At 45.9% G+C, this 20,329-nt stretch overlaps 1 protein-coding gene across 1 annotated transcript; it reads left to right on the top strand.

Annotated features, from left to right (window-relative positions):
• The first annotated feature begins 25 nt into the window (after positions 1–25).
• Positions 26–6,265, top strand: MED20 (mediator complex subunit 20). Its single transcript, XM_029573018.1, has 4 exons — positions 26–177; positions 1,351–1,505; positions 4,998–5,251; positions 5,771–6,265. Exons 1-4 carry the CDS (start codon positions 164–166, stop codon positions 5,984–5,986), a joined length of 639 nt encoding a protein of 212 aa, XP_029428878.1. The 5' UTR covers positions 26–163; the 3' UTR covers positions 5,987–6,265.
• The last annotated feature ends 14,064 nt before the right edge of the window (positions 6,266–20,329 follow it).

The following is a 20,329-nucleotide window of genomic DNA, read 5'->3' as shown; positions in this document are numbered from 1 at the left end:
TAAAACGGAAGCCCTGAAGCTGCTTCCGCGTTTTGCAGTGCATGCTGGGAGTTGCCCTTTCATAGAGGCCACGACTACAGCTCCCAGAGTGCTTTGCGGTGGGCCGCAGCCATTTCAAGCTGCGCGGCGAGACGGGAGAATTTCCCGCAGCCCGGATCCAAGCATGGGAGTCACCTGGTAGGAGTGGGAGCCGGTCCCTTGCTCGCTGTCTGCGGCTGAGGGCGGAGCTGCATGCATTGGGCAGGCGCTGGGCCTCGGCCCTTCCTGACCGTCAGTGGGGTAGATGACAGGGCAAGAGCGCCCTAGTGCTTAGAGCAGGGCAGGCGGGGCTCAAATCCCGCGGAGACACCTTAAGGCCTTTATTGCCCAGGTCACAATAGCAAACAGGGCCCGTAGATTGAAGATGGGGAAATCCGTACAGTACCTGATGCATCTGAGGTTCCTGCCATGCAGCCCCCCCCCCCCATGTACCCGGCTCTGAGGTTCCTGCCATGCAGCCCCCCCCCCCCATGTACCCGGCTCTGAGGTTCCTGCCATGCAGCCCCCCCCATGTACCCGGCACTGAGGTTCCTGCCATGCTGCCCCCCCCCCCATGTACCCGGCTCTGAGGTTCCTGCCATGCTGCCCCTCCCCCATGTACCCGGCTCTGAGGTTCCTGCCATGCTGCCCCCCCCCCCCATGTACCCGGCTCTGAGGTTCCTGCCACGCAACCCCCATGTACCCGGCTCTGAGGTTCCTGCCATGCAGCCCCCCCCCCCATGTACCCGGCTCTGAGGTTCCTGCCATGCTGCCCCTCCCCCTTGTACCCGGCTCTGAGGTTCCTGCCATGCTGCCCCCCCCCATGTACCCGGCTCTGAGGTTCCTGCCACGCAACCCCCATGTACCCGGCTCTGAGGTTCCTGCCATGCAGCCCCCCCCCCCCCCCATGTACCCGGCTCTGAGGTTCCTGCCATGCAGCCCCCCCCCCATGTACCCGGCTTTGAGGTTCCTGCCATGCTGCCCCTCCCCCTTGTACCCGGCTCTGAGGTTCCTGCCATGCTGCCCCCCCCCATGTACCCGGCTCTGAGGTTCCTGCCACGCAACCCCCATGTACCCGGCTCTGAGGTTCCTGCCATGCAGCCCCCCCCCCCCCCCCCATGTACCCGGCTCTGAGGTTCCTGCCATGCTGCCCCCCCCATGTACCCGGCTCTGAGGTTCCTGCCATGCAGCCCCCCCCCCATGTACCCGGCTCTGAGGTTCCTGCCATGCAGGCCCCCCCCATGTACCCGGCTCAAGCCTTGAAGCATGCAGCAGCTCTCAGTGGTTACACTGAGGTGCAGCTTATCTGACGCTGGTTTTCTCCTCTGTCAGCGTGTCCCAGGTGCCTGTAGCAGAGGGGAAGAGTGTTCAGCAGACGGTAGAGATGTTGACACGAAAATTGGAATTGCTTGGAGCTGAGAAACAAGGCACATTCTGCGTGGATTGTGAGACTTATCACACTGCTGCCAACACTATGGGAAATCCAGGTCTGTATGATGCATCCCACAGTCTTCATGCCATATGGGTAGAGACCTTCATTTTCAGTTTTATTGTTATTTATTTTTCCCAGGAATTTATCAGGGTTTATTCTGACAAGATAAAAAAAAAACAGGAGAAAATCAGATGTAAAAATGACTCCTCATTTCACCGGGTAAATATTGTTTATTTTGGTTGACAGGAGCCAAGGCAATAAAATATTAAACAGGTGCTTCTGGTGGACAAGGCCTGCTTCAAATGCATTCATAAATCAAAGTTTCACTGATATTAACAATGCAGTACAAATATTCTCATGCACAGGTGACTTTGCTGGGACAGATCTCATATAAAAGGCACTTAGGCTGAATCATCAAACTCTGTGTCCTATGTCTTGTAACAAATGGAGTGCCTGTATATTTATAATCCTTAGCCCAGGACAAAATGTTTGGTTTGTTATAATTCTTTTTCACTGTCTGGTTTTCTACACATATTGTACTATCAAATGCATTCATGGCTGGCACTTTGGCTGCTTGGGTGGGGGGTGAGGAAATGGGAATTGAAATGTGCCATACACTTTGCCGCACATAGGCTTCCAGCAGTAGCTGGAGGCCTTGAAGCACTGCATCTGCAGTTCTGAAGCAGCGTTTTAATCATCCCAAAATTAGGGTGAATATCAAAAGATATGCCATACCAGGACAGACCAAGGGTCCATCGAGCCCAATATCCTGTTTCCAACAGTGGCCAATCCAAGTCACAAGTATCTGGCAAATACCCAAACATTAGATAAATCACAAGCTACTATTGCGTATTAACTAATAGCAGTTTGTGGATTTACTCTCTAGGAACTTATCCACACCTTTTTAAAACCCAGTTACACTAACTGCTATAACCACATCCTCTGGTAATGAATTCCAGAGCTTAACTATGCACTGAGTGAAAAAGAATTTTCTTCGATTTGTTTTAAATGAGCTACTTGCTAATTTCATGGCGTGCCCCCTGGTCCTTCTATTATCTGAGAGAGTAAATAACCGATCTACATTAATTGTTCACGTACTTTCATGATTTTGTAGATTTGTCATATCCCTCTTCAGCAGTATTGGTTTAGACTGAATGTCATCTTTGGAAAATGTGGGAATTTAAACTGAAAACAAAGGGCCCTACATATGGATACTTGAGAGCTGACTGCTTGTGACCCTCCTTGTAAAATCTGTGTTAATTACAGGTCTGAGATTTAAGAACATAAGAAATTGCCATGCTGGGTCAGACCAAGGGTCCATCAAGCCCAGCATCCTGTTTCCAACAGTGGCCAATCCAGGCCATAAGAACCTGGCAATTACCCAAAAACTAAATAGATCCCGTGCTGCTGATGCCAGTATATGACTGCCTTGCATTCAGCAACTGAAATGCTTTCTTAGTTCTTTGTGATACTCCTTTACTCTTGGCTTCATCTGTTCTCTGGGCTTGTTCCACATACCAGAGGCACTAAAAAGACTCCGAGTTCGGGACCTACTACCCTTGAGATTCTGCTGGCTTTATGGGGACAATTTTTAAAATCAGCATCAACCGCACTGGGAAAGCCAAAAGGAAAGACTGCACTGGCTGATTCTTATGGAGTCCATGCTGTGCTGCCCGTTCCTTATAGAGTGCTGTTCTGCTTAGTGGGGCACTTCTTGTTTTCACAAATGATTTAATCCTGCAGAGAAGTAAAACTATTGTACATAAGCTTTTGAAATCAAAGGTCTCTTCTGCAGATGCCACATCAGAAGGGCCCTATGTGATCTCGATAGCTTCTGGCTAATTCTTACATTGTTCCAATAAAAGCCATCGCAGTTTGCTCTAAGAGCCATAGATCACTGTGTTACATTTTCCAATCACTTCAAATGCTTGTTTTCTACCTGTGTTATCTGGGTGGAGATCTCTTTCCTGATTTCCTCTTATCTATCTTCTCCTAACTCCTTTCAGGCTCCCCTGTCCATTTTACTTTTTTTCTCTTCATCACTGTATCGTGCCCATTCTTGATTCCCTCGTTCATCAATTATCCACCCTCATACTTCTCCCCTCCCCCTCTCTCTCTCACCCCCAGTCAATTCCTTGCATACTCTCCTTACATTGCCTTCCCGCCCACCCCCCATTTCCTTTCAGGGTCTCATACACATTCCTCCATCGCCCCTTAAGGATCTCACATCCCTCTTTCAAACTCTCCCTCCAGTCACTATGTTTTGGCTCTTACGCCTTCACTTCTATCACCTCTGGCTCTCCTCCTCCCTATCACCACTTCCAGCTTTCTGCCACCCACTTCATCTCTGGTTCTGTTACCCATCCTCTCTCCTCCTTCAATCACCACCCCAACCCCATTTTTGGCTCTCTTCACCCCTATCGCTGCCTCTGATTCTTTCTCACACCCCATTACTTCCAGCTCTTTTATAGCCCCTCTGCACCTCCTGCTACCACACGGTTCTTATGGACCCTCATACCATCTCATAGCCCAGCTTTGCATTGCTGATTTCAAGAAGATGTGGGGAGGAAACTGAATTTACCTCTCCTCCTAGCATTCAACCACCTCCTCACCTTGCCAACATTCACTTCCTCTTCACTTCTCCAGACATTCCTCCCCTCACACCACCCACCTTTTGTACCATAAGCTTTCCCCCCCCCCCCCCCCTTCACTATTCATCTCTTCTCCATCTCCTTCAACACTTACAGATCCCTAGCTGGGCTCTAGGATGCCTCCTTCCTACTCCCCCTCTCTGCCCTCAGCTGTGTCTGGAGTCCTGGGATCACAGGCTGTGGCTATGCCTGATCAGCCCCTCCACTCCTATTGTAGGAAGGGGTGAGACGAGTGCCATGCAGAACACAAAACAAATTGCGCTGCTCCCTTGTTCAGCCGCGCTCCTGTTTCTCCCCACACTCCTACCGCTGCTCCTAAGGGGACAGGAGAAGAAGGGTGGCGATGAGTCTGGAGCAGGCACTGCCAGAAGAAAACAAATGCTTTCCTCCTTTTACTAGCCCCTCACTTCCTGTTCCTTGCAGGCTGGCCAGAGGGAAAGGACTGGAGCAGGAAATAGGTTGCGAGTTGGAGTACTGACCAATAGTTTGGGGGCAGGAGCTTTGTGTGCCCGTGGCTAGAAATGCCTCTGCCCCACCCCCATTTAGTGTATTCCATCTGCATGGACGTAAGCAGTGGTCGCTGATGGACACAGTATGTCCTGCTATATACAGCCCAGTCTGGAGGAACGTGGGGGGGTCAGGCTGAAACAATCTTTAGCCTTGACAGCACAGTTAATCAGTTGTCCTGCCCAGAGACACAACTACTGCCTAGAGATGTTTACCTGTGTACTGGGCCTTGTTCTTCCAGAAAAAATCTAGATAAACAGCCAATCTGGGCTTTTCTAGGAGATTGATGTGTGTATTCAAACAATCAAATTGCTTGGTCCTGTTCAGTAGTGGAAAAGTCCAGGGGACTGTGGGTGCTCATAGTGATGCTATCACCTCTCTCTTTGCAGCCCAGCCTGGGAAGCTGATGTATGTGATGCACAGCTCCGAGCACCCACTCAGCTGCTTTGCTCTCTTCGAGAATGGCCCATGCCTCATCACAGATACCAACTTCGATGTCCTGATGGTGAAGCTGAAGGGCTTTTTCCAGAATGCCAAAGCCAATAAGATCGAGAGCCGGGGAACGCGCTACCAGTTCTGTGACTTCCTGGTGAAAATTGGCACAGTTACCATGGGACCCAGTGCCCGCGGGATCTCTGTGGAGGTGTGCAGAGCGGCCTTCTAATGTCTCTATCTGACCAGGGAGGAATGGATTAATGAGGAAGGCGGCCACTTCTTGGATGAGATGAGGATGCGGGGGAATGGCGTTACATACCTTCTTAGGTTAAAGGAAACCCATTGTTTTGTGGATTTTTTTTTAATTTGCCTAACAACTCACTATGGGATGCCATAGAAAAGTTATACTAATGCTATCCCTCTAAATCTGCATCCTGGTGATCACCTAAGTCCGTCCTTAGATCCAAGACTTTTTTCCTTAGTCCAGGGTGGCATTCGAGAGCCACAGAGACCAGGTTTTCAGGATCTCCACAATGAATATGCATGGAATAGATCTGCATTCAGTGGAGGCAGTGCATGCAAATCTTTCATGCCTATTCATTGTGGAGATCCTGAAAACCTGGCCTGTTTGTGGCTCTGGAGGACTGACAATCAACGCCCTTTTTCTCTTTGGGGTTTTCTGGGTGATATTCCTGCTGTCTGTGCTAACTGAAGTGTCTATTGCCAGGTTGAGTATTGCCCCTGCGTGGTAGCCAATGACTGCTGGAACCTGATGATGGAGTTCATGCAAAGCTTCATGGGCAGCCACACGCCTGGAATCCCATCTGTATTTGGTACCAAACATGACAGTGTGTACAGCCCGGCCGATACCATGCTTCAGTACATGGAGCTGCTCAACAAGATTCGCAAGCAGCAGCAGGGGCCGAGCACTGGGATCAGATGACCGTTCCTTCTTAAAGGGACAGGGAGCCATTTCTGGACTCAAGGCCTGGAGTACCTGCAGCAGAAGCAGAGCTAATTGTAGTTGGATGCCTCTTCTCCAAGAACGCCAGCAAGGAAGCAACTCCAGCTACTGTTGCTGGCTCCTCTACCTCTTTCTACCCTTTCCTGGATTAGCAACACAGAGCTTTTTTTGTCTTGGGAGAAAACATCTGTTTGGAATATTTGTTTTAGATTTTGTTTTGTAGTTTTTTAAATAAAAGTTTGGTTTAATATAGTCTGAGTGGCTTTAGGTAGCAGGAATTATTTCTAAAAGTCTCACTTAGTACCCGATTCACTAAAGGTTTTCCCATAGAGACAAAAGGAGAGAGAAGTCTTAATGAATTTGCTCTTAGAGAGCAATGTGCGTACGTAGCAGAGGGAGTCGCAGGAATATGAGCTGAGTCAGTAGTGCCTGGCTGCTATGTTTTGTATGGCTTCAGGACACGAGGCCAGGGCGACACATAAAACGCTGCTGCCAGGGGCTGGAACTCTTTGAGTTTAAGTAGCAGATGAAGCTAGAACTTCAGCACCAAAAACTGATGGCAGGCGAGCCATTTCTTTCAGCTCCCAACGGCAATAGAAGGTAAAAAGTAAATTATTTTAATGCATTTTATGTTGGCACTGGCTATAGCCTTCTGGACTCCTGAACTCCCAGAAGCTCTGCAAAGAGTAAGTTTGTGTTTTTTATATCACGGCAAGAAGTACAAAGGCCCAGAAAGGGTATGAAAAGGCCTGTGACCCAGAGAGAGGTCTCCTTATTTCTGACCTATTTCTAAGAGAAGATAAAATGTTTTACAATTCCACCCTTCTGATAAAGAGTTCGTAGCAGGCACAGCCCATCCACCACCAGCTTTCATGCTCTCACTTATTTTTGTGTTATTACAGCCTTTTCTTACTGTGCCAGGACCTTGCTACTTCCTGCTTATGATACGATTGCAGCAACAGCAAAACTCTGTGACTATGTGCAGAGGACCCTGGGAGTTTCAGGGCTCCTCAGGAGAGGCTTCCGGGCCTTCAGGAGAGCTCCAAGTTAAAACCTCCCTGTACTCATACTTACTGTGAGCTCTTTGGACCTTAGGGTAGGAAGGTTTCTCCCATATTAAGCCTAAACTCAGAATTAATTCCAAGAGGGACAATGATCTTTTAATGGAATTCAAGAAAACATGGGATAAGCACAGAGGATCCCTAGTGGCAAAGAAGTGAAGGGAAAACGGTATTGGACAGACCCTAATGCTCCTTATCTTCTGGCATGTTGGAGGGTTGCTGTATTGTAAACCATCCCTCAGGATCAGAGAGGACAGGTCAGGGTGAGCGTCTCAGCCCTGCTCACCTGTTACTTCCCACCTAGGCCAGAGCTGCTCCTTCTGCGATCTTTCATGTTCTTTTTTTGTAGATTTGCTGCTTTCATCCTCTTTCCATTGTGTAGTCTTTGCTAAACCGTAATGTTAAACCATCCGTGTGGGAAATGAACTATTCTTACAGGGGTTTTTACCCCAAGTCTACACTCCAAGAGCATCGAGCTGCCCTCTGTTATCTCACCAACTTTTACTTTCTATAAACTGTCTCCCTCTTCAGACTTAGTGTGCACTTGTCAATGTACGCTCCAGTACAAAAAGCTCAGCTTATTTGTGATCTCATTAGTTCTCATGGGTCGCGTAGCTTCTGATTTGGGATCTCATTAGTTCTCATGGGTCGCGTAGCTTCTGATTCGTGATCTCATTAGTTCTCATGGGTCGCGTGGCTTCTGATTTGGGATCTCATTGGTTCTCATGGGTCGCGTAGCTTCTGATTTGGGATCTCATTGGTTCTCATGGGTCGCGTGGCTTCTGATTCGTGATCTCATTAGTTCTCATGGGTCGCGTGGCTTCTGATTTGAGATCTCATTAGTTCTCATGGGTCGCGTGGCTTCTGATTTGGGATCTCATTAGTTCTCATGGGTCGCGTGGCTTCTGATTCGTGATCTCATTAGTTCTCATGGGTCGCGTGGCTTCTGATTTGAGATCTCATTGGTTCTCATGGGTCGCGTGGCTTCTGATTCGTGATCTCATTAGTTCTCATGGGTCGCGTGGCTTCTGATTTGGGATCTCATTGGTTCTCATGGGTCGCGTAGCTTCTGATTTGGGATCTCATTGGTTCTCATGGGTCGCGTGGCTTCTGATTTGGGTTCTCATGGGTCGCGTAGCTTCTGATTCGTGATCTCATTAGTTCTCATGGGTCGCGTGGCTTCTGATTTGGGATCTCATTGGTTCTCATGGGTCGCGTAGCTTCTGATTTGGGATCTCATTGGTTCTCATGGGTCGCGTAGCTTCTGATTTGGGATCTCATTGGTTCTCATGGGTCGCGTAGCTTCTGATTTGAGATCTCATTGGTTCTCATGGGTCGCGTGGCTTCTGATTTGAGATCTCATTGGTTCTCATGGGTCGCGTAGCTTCTGATTTGAGATCTCATTGGTTCTCATGGGTCGCGTAGCTTCTGATTTGGGTTCTCATGGGTCGCGTAGCTTCTGATTTGGGATCTCATTGGTTCTCATGGGTCGCGTAGCTTCTGATTTGGGTTCTCATGGGTCGCGTAGCTTCTGATTTGGGTTCTCATGGGTCGCGTAGCTTCTGATTTGGGATCTCATTGGTTCTCATGGGTCGCGTAGCTTCTGATTTGAGATCTCATTGGTTCTCATGGGTCGCGTGGCTTCTGATTCGTGATCTCATTAGTTCTCATGGGTCGCGTAGCTTCTGATTTGGGATCTCATTGGTTCTCATGGGTCGCGTAGCTTCTGATTTGGGATCTCATTGGTTCTCATGGGTCGCGTAGCTTCTGATTTGAGATCTCATTGGTTCTCATGGGTCGCGTGGCTTCTGATTTGAGATCTCATTAGTTCTCATGGGTCGCGTGGCTTCTGATTTGGGATCTCATTGGTTCTCATGGGTCGCGTGGCTTCTGATTTGGGATCTCATTGGTTCTCATGGGTCGCGTGGCTTCTGATTTGGGATCTCATTGGTTCTCATGGGTCGCGTAGCTTCTGATTTGGGTTCTCATGGGTCACGTAGCTTCTGATTTGGGTTCTCATGGGTCGCGTAGCTTCTGATTTGGGATCTCATTGGTTCTCATGGGTCGCGTAGCTTCTGATTTGGGATCTCATTGGTTCTCATGGGTCGCGTAGCTTCTGATTTGGGATCTCATTGGTTCTCATGGGTCGCGTAGCTTCTGATTTGAGATCTCATTGGTTCTCATGGGTCGCGTGGCTTCTGATTTGGGATCTCATTGGTTCTCATGGGTCGCGTAGCTTCTGATTTGAGATCTCATTGGTTCTCATGGGTCGCGTAGCTTCTGATTTGGGATCTCATTGGTTCTCATGGGTCGCGTGGCTTCTGATTTGAGATCTCATTGGTTCTCATGGGTCGCGTAGCTTCTGATTTGGGATCTCATTAGTTCTCATGGGTCGCGTGGCTTCTGATTCGTGATCTCATTAGTTCTCATGGGTCGCGTGGCTTCTGATTTGAGATCTCATTAGTTCTCATGGGTCGCGTGGCTTCTGATTTGGGATCTCATTGGTTCTCATGGGTCGCGTGGCTTCTGATTTGGGATCTCATTGGTTCTCATGGGTCGCGTAGCTTCTGATTTGGGATCTCATTGGTTCTCATGGGTCGCGTAGCTTCTGATTTGAGATCTCATTGGTTCTCATGGGTCGCGTAGCTTCTGATTTGGGATCTCATTGGTTCTCATGGGTCGCGTGGCTTCTGATTTGGGATCTCATTGGTTCTCATGGGTCGCGTGGCTTCTGATTTGAGATCTCATTGGTTCTCATGGGTCGCGTGGCTTCTGATTTGGGATCTCATTGGTTCTCATGGGTCGCGTAGCTTCTGATTTGGGATCTCATTGGTTCTCATGGGTCGCGTGGCTTCTGATTTGGGATCTCATTGGTTCTCATGGGTCGCGTAGCTTCTGATTTGGGATCTCATTGGTTCTCATGGGTCGCGTAGCTTCTGATTTGGGATCTCATTGGTTCTCATGGGTCGCGCAGCTTCTGATTTGGGATCTCATTGGTTCTCATGGGTCGCGTAGCTTCTGATTTGGGTTCTCATGGGTCGCGTAGCTTCTGATTTGGGATCTCATTGGTTCTCATGGGTCGCGTAGCTTCTGATTTGGGATCTCATTGGTTCTCATGGGTCGCATAGCTTCTGATTTGGGATCTCATTGGTTCTCATGGGTCGCGTAGCTTCTGATTTGGGATCTCATTGGTTCTCATGGGTCGCGTAGCTTCTGATTTGAGATCTCATTGGTTCTCATGGGTCGCGTGGCTTCTGATTTGAGATCTCATTGGTTCTCATGGGTCGCGTAGCTTCTGATTTGAGATCTCATTGGTTCTCATGGGTCGCGTAGCTTCTGAACAGAAACCTAGCTCACATCAGGTGATGCTTCTTGCCTCAAACAAGCTTGCCCTCCTAATTTTAATTTCTTTCTTAAATCCAGGCCAAGGAAGAAAGATGGGGGCATTGCTGTAATTTTTCATTCTTCACTTAAAATCAAAGAATTATCCACTCCCTCGTGTGCTGATATTGAATCTTTTTCCAGGTGGATAGTAATTCAATATGTAATCTGATTTATCACCCCCTTCCCCATTAATAGTTTGCATCTTCATGATCTAATTGCCCTTATGAACCATTGCTTCACTAGGAGCTCTGACTTGCTTGACCTAGGACATTTGAAGTTACACATGGACAAGGCCACAACACCTCTTGAATCTTTTTTGCAGCAATGTCTGCTCTATTACCTCTCCAGTGGGTTGATGGACACACGTTGGATTTACTTTTTTTCTACAGCACATTATTTCTTCTGCTTTTCTCTTTTAAGAGAACACAGTTTGTATGGACTGTGACCATAGGGGTAGATTTAAAAGGTGCACACGGGCGTTCATGTGCGCGTGCTACCCGGCGTGCGCACAATGGACGCCTGATTTTATAACTTGCAGGCGCGCACATTTTATAAAATCTGAGGTCAGTGGGCGCAAGGGGGTGCACAGTTTTGCATCTTACGCGCGCTGAGCTGCGCTGCCTTTCCCCGTTCCCTCCCCCCCTACCTTTGTTGTCTTTTTTTTTTTGTTTGTTTCAAAACTTACCTCAGCTCTGGGGCTGAAGTAAGTTGCGCGTGCCGGCCGACTGCCAGCGCACAATCCCTGGCACAGCAGCAAATGGCCACTGTGCCTGGAGCCCCTGGACCGCCCATGCCCCGGGACTTACACGTGTCCCTGGGCTTTACTTTTGAAAATAGGCCCGGCGCGCGTAACCCTTTGAAAATCCGCCCCACAGTATGCTTGCTTTCTCCTTACGTGGTCAATCTTTCCAGCCCTCATCATCTAAGGTTGGGTCCCAATCAGGAAAACCAAAGATCTGGACCAGGACAAGCTTGTCTCTGCTTTGGTTTTTTTTATTTACCATCAGAAGATAAATTTCATCTTGGAATCACATCATATCCTCTGCTTATGACCAGGCCACCCCCATTCATTCTACAATACCGAAATCTGCTAGCGATGACCCCTGCTATCAGTCTGGTTTAAAAACTTGCAATGGCAGAGACACCAGTTTGAAAAGGTGTTGGGTGCAAATGATGAATGAATGCTGCATTTAAATGCTGTAAAAAGAGCCTTTTCAATAAATCTGAGAATAGACAAAATCTTTCTTCAAACTTTCCATGGAAATTTCAGGGCCACAACAGCCTGGAGCCTCACATACATAGAAACATAGAAACATAGAAATGACGGCAGAAGAAGACCAACCGGTCCATCCAGTCTGCCCAGCAAGCTTCACACATTTGTTCTCATACTTAACTGTTTCTCTTGGCTCTTAGTAATCTTATGTTCTAATTCCCTTTTCACCCCCACCATTAATGTAGAGAGCAGTGCTGGAGCTGCTTCCAAGTGAAATATTAAGTTTGATTAGTTGGGTAAGCGGCAGCATAGCTCTCTGCCATGAAGCAGAGGGCAATGCTGGAAATGTGTGAAGTATCAGTTTTTCTTTTCCCCTGTCATTGAAGCAAGGAGTCATGCCGGACATGCACCGAAAGTGAAGAATGCCTTGAAAGTCACATTAACTATCATCAAATATTGAAAAGCCTAATAATTGGTAATACCTATAAGCCCATGAACCCATCCCTGTTTTTTTTTCTTTTTTTCTTTTCTTTTTTTAATTGGGAGATGGATGCCCTTCATCCTTCTACTCTGTGAAGGTGGACACCTACCACCGGCCACTGGCATCCCGCTCCGTTAATGCCTCTGTGGCTACTGCCGCTCCATGCAGTGTTTTACTACCTGCTCTTTATATGCGTCCTCTAGAACTGATGGATCCCATCCCTGGGTTTTTTTATTATTTATTTAATTGGGAGATGACAGCCCTCCATCCTTCCGCTCCGTGAAGGTGGACACCTACCACTGGCCACTGGCATCCCGCTCCGTGAATGCCTCTGTGGCTACTGCCGCTCTGTGCAGTATTTTACTACCTGCTCTTTATATGGACACCTACCACTGGCCACTGGCATCCCGCTCCGTGAATGCCTCTGTGGCTACTGCCGCTCCGTGCAGTATTTTACTACCTGCTCTTTATATGTGTCCTCTAGACCTGATGGATCCCATCCCTGTTTTGTTTTTTGTTTTTGTTTTTTATTTAATTGGGAGATGACAGCCCTACATCCTTCCGCTCCATGAAGGTGGACACCTACCACTGGCCACTGGCATCCCGCTCCGTGAATGCCTCTGTGGCTACTGCCGCTCCGTGCAGTATTTTACTACCTGCTCTTTATATGCGTCCTCTGGATCTGATGGATCCACAATATTTATCCCATGCCCCTTTGAAGTGCTTCACAGTTTTGGACTTCACCACTTCCTCCGGAAGGGCATTCCAGGCATCCACCACTCTCTCCGTGAAGAAATTCTTCCTGACATTGGTTCTTAGTCTTCCTCCTTGGAGCCTCAGCTCGTGACCTCTGGTTCTGCTGATTTTTTTCTGTTGGAAAAGGTTTGTCATTGTCTTTGGATCGTTAAAGTTTTTCATGTATCTGAAAGTTTGAATCATATCACCCCTGCTCCTCCTTTCCTCCAGGGTGTACATATTTAGATTCTTCAATCTCTCCTCGTATGTCAACCGATGAAGACCCTCCACCTTCCTGGTCGCCCTTCTCTGTACCGCCTCCAACTTGTCCTTGTCTCTTTGTAGATACGGTCTCCAGAACTGAACACAGTACTCCAGGTGAGGCCTCACCAAGGACCTGTACAAGGGGATTATCACTTCCCTTTTCTTACTCGATATTCCTCTCTCTATGCATCCCAGCATTCTTCTGGCTTTTGCAATCGCCTTGTCGCATTGTTTCGCCGACTTCATATCATTAGACACTATCACCCCAAGGTCTCTCTCCTGCTCCGTGCACATCAGCCTTTCCCCCCCCATCGAATACAGTTCATTCGGATTTCCACTCCCCAAATGCATGACTTTGCACTTCTTGGCATTGAATTTCAGCTGCCATATCTTCGACCACTCTTCCAGCTTCCTTAAATCCCGTCTCATTCTCTCCACTCCTTCCGGCGTGTCCACTCTGTTGCAGATCTTAGTGTCGTCCGCAAAAAGACAAACCTTACCTTCTATCCCGTCCGCAATGTCGCTCACAAAGATATTGAACAGGACCGGTCCCAACACCGATCCTTGCGGTACACCACTTAAAACCGCTCTCTCTTCAGAGAAAGTTCCATTTACCATCACGCATTGTCTTCTGTCCGTCAACCAGTTTGCAATCCAGGTCACCACTTCGGCACTCACTCCCAAGCTTTTTGTTTTATTCACCAGTCTCCTGTGCGGAACCGTATCAAAAGCTTTGCTGAAATCCAAGTAGATGACATCTAGCGCTCTTCCTTGATCCAATTCCTTGGTTACCCAGTCGAAAAAGTCAATCAGATTTGTCTGACAGGATCTTCCCCTGGTGAATCCATGCTGCCTCTGGTCCATCAATTCTCCGGACTGTAGATATTTCACTATTCTCTCTTTCAACAGTGACTCCATTACTTTTCCCACCACCGAAGTGAGGCTAACCGGTCTGTAGTTACCAGCCTCTTCTCTGTTCCCACTCTTGTGAAGCGGGACCACCACCGCTCTTCTCCAATCACTCGGCACCACTCCCGTTTCTAGGGATCTATTGAACAGGTCACACAGCGGACCCGCCAGCACATCTCTGAGCTCCCTCAGTATCCTTGGATGAATCCCATCAGGCCCCATGGCTTTGTCCACTTTCAGATTCTTTAGCTCTTCCCATACATTTTCTACTGTAAAATGATTTTCATCTATTCCACTACCCTCCAGCTTCTTGTGTAGAAATGGTCCTTCTCCAGGGTCTTCTTTAGTGAATACAGAGCTGAAGTATTCATTTAATATTTCTGCCATTTCTTCGTCTCTCTCCACACATTGATCATTTCCACCTTTCAATTTCACTATACCACTATGGACTTTTCTCTTTTCGCTGATGTATCTGAAAAATGTTTTGTCACCATTTTTTATCTCCTTGGCAATCCTCTCTTCCGCTTGACTTTTTGCCAACTTGATTAATTTCTTCGTCTCCCTCAGTTGAATCAAATATTCTTCTTTGTGCTCCTCCCTTTGGGATCTTTTATATTTTTTGAATGCTGTTCTTTTAGCTTTAATTTTGTCAGCCACCTCGTTTGAGAACCAGATAGGTTTCATTTTCCTTTTGCTTTTCTTTACATTTCTAACATAAAGAGTAGTTGCCTTGGTGATTGCTCCTTTTAGATTGATCCACTGCTGATCCACATCTCTCTCATTCTCCCATCCATTTAGTTCTTCCTCTAGGTACTTCCCCATTTCCTCAAAGTCTGTGTTTTTGAATTGTAAAACTCGGGTCTTTGTGGTTCTTTTCCCTATTCTTTTAGTGATATTAAACCATATTGTTTGATGATCACTGGTGCTGAGGTGGGTGCCCACCTCGACATCAGAGACATTATCTGCATTAGTGAGCACTAAGTCGAGTATATTTCCTTCTCTCGTGGGTTCTAATACCATTTGTTTGAACAAAGCTACTTGCATGGCAACTTGCATGGCATGGCATGGCATGGCAACTACTGCCAGAGGAGACATAGATTAGAAATATTCAGGCTGATTGCAGTTCAGATTCTCTTTCCTCTTCTGCTACCATCGTCTTAACGTTGCCTTCTACCATAACCAAGCTTTCTGTGTTCAGACTTAGCCTTAATGCTGAAACAGATGAAGCCTGTATCATCTAGTCATGATTTTCCTTTTAAATTCATTCAAAATGTTTTAGGTCTCCTGCCTCCGTTAGCAGCAGTCGTTAATAAGAGTCTAGAATTAGGTATCTGTTTAAAAGTAGCCACAGTTCACCCCTTAAAAAAACCAAAAACACAGTTTGATTCTACTAAACCTGACAATTACAGGTACACTCAGAAATTCCTGAATACTCTTGACAAAACCTTGGTATTACACTCTAAGCAATCAGGTTTTTGAAAAGGTGTTTGGACTGAAACAGCCCTTACTGCACTGATTTTGGAAATCAGTTTAATATGCAGAAAATTTTGCTATTGGTATTGCTTTTCTCAACTTAAGGCCGCCTTCGGCACAATTGACCATCAGCTTCTTCTTAACCATTTATTTGACATTGGCATTCAGGACTCTTCTCTTCTTTGGTTCAAATCCTTCCTAGAACAAAGAACTTCTCAAACAGACTGGAATGAATCGACTTCATCTGGTCACCCACTTACTTGTGAGGTACCCAGGGCTCTGCCCCTTCGGCTAATCCCTTCAATTTGTTTCTCTCTCCACTTGCTACATTGATAGAAAGCATTGGTTTCAGCTGCTACCTTTCAGGTTCTTGCTAATATTAATTTTAAAAAGGGTGACTCTTACTAAATTGAATCATTGTCTCTCTGAGATAAGCACTTGACTTTGGTCCTCTAAATCTGAGGCCATCTGGTACACTAGAAACAGTGTTTCCGTGGATTTACCTACTCCTATCAAGGCTAAAACGCCAGTCACTTCTTTGGGGTTCAACTAGATTCTTCACTCACATTTTCCTCCTAAGTCTCGTTCCTACTCTTCCTTACGCTTCAGCCAAAGACTCAGACCATTTTTAGATATTAATGACTTGAAGCCGCCCACATATTCTCTCATACTCAATAGGTTACTACGTGGACCCTCTTCCCACCAAGTTTTCAGACTTCAAACAGTACAGAACACAGCAGAGAAAATCATTTTTGGTAGGAAAAAATGTGATCACGTCACACCACTTCTCCCTGAACTTCACTGGCTGCCATTTTTCTTACAGGATTCAATTCAAGATTGGCTGTTTAACTTTCAAAGCTTTCCGCTGGGGTGCTCCGTCATATTTATCCACTCTTCTTGTCCCATACCTGGCTACACGCATTCTACATTCCCCACAACTAGGGTTATTAGTTTGCCTAAGTTGATAAGACTGGAACACACTGGTGAAATATTGTTCTTTTTGGCTTGGAGACTTTGGAATTCCTTTCCTTTGGAATTATGCCTTGAAAAAAATCTAGAAAATTTAGGAAGTTTCTTAAAACCTTGCTTTTGACAAAGGTTTGTATCTGATCAATATAAAGCTTGGTGTTTGTTTATTTTCAAATTTATAAACTGCCTTTCCCAATTTAGCTTCAACGCAGTTATAAAAAAACAAAAATCCAATTTATATACAGCAGACCAACAATTAATAATAGTAAATCTATTGTATGTATTTTGAAATATATAACGTACTGAGATGGATGGGAATGCTGCTGTGTTTTGTATCCAGAATGTTAGAGAACAAATGAGGATGCAAATGGCTAAGGAGTGATATCCTACAGGTAGCTACGGAGGCTGATGGGAGATAGCGTTGCAGTGAGGGCAGGCACGATGGGCTTACTAGTCTTGTTCTGCAATCCTAACTACTCTTAACAAAAGGCTTGGGGGGAGCCTGCATTGAACAACAGTTGCTACTACCCTTAAAAATAATTTTTAAAAAAACCCAACTTACTGGGCAGACTAGATGCTCCATTTTAGTCTTTGTTTGCTGTCATTCACTATGTTAGTATGTTACTATGTAATGTGGATGTCTATTTGCAGATGATACTAAGATCTGCAACAGAGTGAACATGCCTGAAGGAGTAGAGAGAATGAAAAGTGATTTAAGAAAGCTTGAAGAGTGATCGAAGATTTGGCAGCTGGGATTCAATGTCAAGAAATACAGATTTATGCATCTGTGATGCAGTAATACAAAAGAGCTGTGTGTGATGGTGGGTGAAACACTGGGAAAAGGGCCTTGGAATGATAGTATCTGATGATCTGAAGGCGGCGAGGCAATGTAACAAAGCGATAGCTAAAGCCAGAAGAATGCTGGACTGCATAGAGAGAGGAATAACCAGTAAGAAAAAGGAGGTTATGATGCCCTTGTAGATGTCCTTGGTGAGGCCTCAGCTGGAGTGCTGCATTCAGTATTGGTGCCCATATAAAAAAAAAAAAAAAAGAATAGACAGGATAGAGGCAATCCAAAGAAGAGCGACCAAATTGGAGCGGGGTCAGCATTGGAAGACTTATGAAGAAAAGCTGAAGGATCTGAATATGTACATCCTGGAAGAGAGGAGGCTCAGAGGAGATCTGAGATAGACTTTCAGATACCTGAAAGGTTTTAATGATGCACAATTGTCAAACCTTTTCCATTGGAAAGAAATCAGTAGAATTAGGGGGCATGAAATGAAACTCCAGGGAGGACGACTCAGAACCAACATCAGGAAATATTTCTTCATGGAGAGGGTGGTGGATGCCTGGAGCGCCCTTCCGGAGGAGGTAGTGAGGACAAAAACAGTGAAGGAATTCAAAGGGGCGTGGGATAAACAGTGTGGATCCCTAAAGGTTAGAGCATGGAATTAAAGAAAAGTGTGCATGGGGGTAACTTGCTGGTGTGGTAGTTCCTACCCTTAACAAATAACAGGATCAAGGTTTAATGTAACTCAGTCATTGCTCTCTGCTTCAATGACAGTGGGAAAAGGGGAATTGGATTCAGACAGCAATCAACGAGGGCCCCGACCTTTATGGTTTGTGGAACAAATAAACATGGGGGTAACTTGCTGATGTGGCTTTTATTACCCTTAATCACTAAGCCTGAATCTTTTGATGCAACTCCAACACTTTCTGCTTTCACAGCAACAGTTAAGGGAAACTGAATTGAAACAGCATCCAAGGGCCCTGAATTTTACAGTCTGGGAAACTGATAAGCATGAAGGTAACTTGCACAGTGCAGCAGATACTGGCAGAAGCTTGCTGGGCAGACTATTTTTGGTCCTTTTCTGCTGTCATTTATATGTTTCTATGTTAATGCAACAGCGATTGCTATGATGGCCAATAGGCAGAATGTGCTAGCTTCGCTTCACACGGTCATTTCTAGTAATTAACTGGAGGCAGTACATCCCCTAGCTAGAGCTAGGGAGATAAAGGGGCACTTAGAGAAGATAAGACCATCCCGGAAAAACTAAATGATTTCTTTGCTTCGGTGTTTACTGAAGAGGAGGTTGGGGAGGTACCCGTAATGGAGAAGGTTTTCATGGGTAATGATTCAGAGGGACTGAATCAAATCACGGTGAACCTAGAAGATGTGGTAGGCCTGATTGACAAACTGAAGAGTAGTAAATCACCTGGACCGGATGGTATACACCCCAGGGTCCTGAAGGAACTAAAAAATGAAATTTCAGACCTATTAGTAAAAATTTGTAACCTATCATTAAAATCATCCATTGTACCTGAAGAGTGGAGGATAGCTAATGTAACCCCAAAATTTAAAAAGGGCTCCAGGGGTGATCTGGGAAACCACAGACTGTTTAATTTCAGTGCCAGGAAAAATAGTGGAAAGTGTTCTAAACATCAAAATCACAGAACATATAGAAAGACATGGTTTAATGGAACAAAGTCAGCATGGCTTTACCCAAGGCAAGTCTTGCCTAACAAATCTGCTTCACTTTTTTTGAAGGAGTTAATAAACGTGGATAAAAGTGAACCGGTAGATGTAGTGTACTTGGATTTTCAGAAGGCGTTTGACAAAGTTCCTCATGAGAGGCTTCTAGGAAAAGTAAAAAGTCATGGGATAGGTGGCGATGTCCTTTCGTGGATTACAAACTGGTTAAAAGACAGGAAACAGAGAGTAGGATTAAATGGTCAATTTTCTCAGTGGAAGGGAGTGGACAGTGGAGTGCCTCAGGGATCTGTATTGGGACCCTTACTTTTCAATATATTTATAAATGATCTGGAAAGAAATACAAGTGAGGTAATCGAATTTGCAGATGATACAAAATTGTTCAGGGTAGTTAAATCACAGATTGTGATAAATTGAAGGAAGACCTTGTGAGACTGGAAAATTGGGCATCGTAATGGCAGATGAAATTTAATGTGGATAAGTGCAAGGTGATGCATATAGGGAAAAATAACCCATGCTATAATTACACAATGTTGGGTTCCATATTAGGTGCTACCACCCAAGAAAGAGATCTAGGCGTCATAGTGGTTAACACATTGAAATTGTCGGCTCAGTGTGCTGCAGCAGTCAAAAAAGCAAACAGAATGTTGGGAATTATTAGGAAGGGAATGGTTAATAAAACGGAAAATGTCATAATGCCTCTATATCGCTCCATGGTGAGACTGCACCTTGAATACTGTGTACAATTCTGATCGCCGCATCTCAAAAAAGATATAATTGCGATGGAGAAGGTCCAGAGAAGGGCAACCAAAATGATAAAGGGGATGGAACAGCTCCCCTATGAGGAAAGACTAAAGAGGTTAGGACTTTTCAGCTTGGAGAAGAGACGACTGAGGGGGGATATGACAGAGGTGTTTAAAATCATGAGAGGTCTAGAATGGGTAGATGTGACTTGGTTATTTATTCTTTTAGATAATAGAAAGACTAGGGGGGTACTCTATGAAGTTAGCATGTGGCACATTTAAAACTAATTGGAGAAATTTCATTTTTACTCAACGCACAATTAAACTCTGGAATTTGTTGCCAGAGGATGTGGTTAGTGCAGTTAGTATAGCTGTGTTTAAAAAAGGATTGGATAAGTTCTTGCAGGAGAAGTCCATTACCTGCTATTAAGTTCACTTAGAGAATAGCCACTGCCATTAGCAATGGTAACATGGAATAGACTTAGTTTTTGGGTACTTGCCAGGTTCTTATGGCCTGGATTGGCCACTGTTGGAAACAGGATGCTGGGCTTGATGGACCCTTGGTCTGACCCACCATGGCATGTTCTTATGATCAGTTT

Source organism: Rhinatrema bivittatum, chromosome 12, assembly GCF_901001135.1.
Source record: "Rhinatrema bivittatum chromosome 12, aRhiBiv1.1, whole genome shotgun sequence".
Lineage (NCBI taxonomy): Eukaryota > Metazoa > Chordata > Amphibia > Gymnophiona > Rhinatrematidae > Rhinatrema > Rhinatrema bivittatum.
This window is presented reverse-complemented; position numbering and strand designations above follow the sequence as displayed.

Coding starts and splice junctions, on each gene's coding strand:
- MED20 (XM_029573018.1), top strand. Junction 1,506..4,997: donor CAACACTATGGGAAATCCAG/GTCTGTATGATG, acceptor CTCTCTTTGCAG/CCCAGCCTGGGAAGCTGATG. Junction 5,252..5,770: donor CCCGCGGGATCTCTGTGGAG/GTGTGCAGAGCG, acceptor GTCTATTGCCAG/GTTGAGTATTGCCCCTGCGT.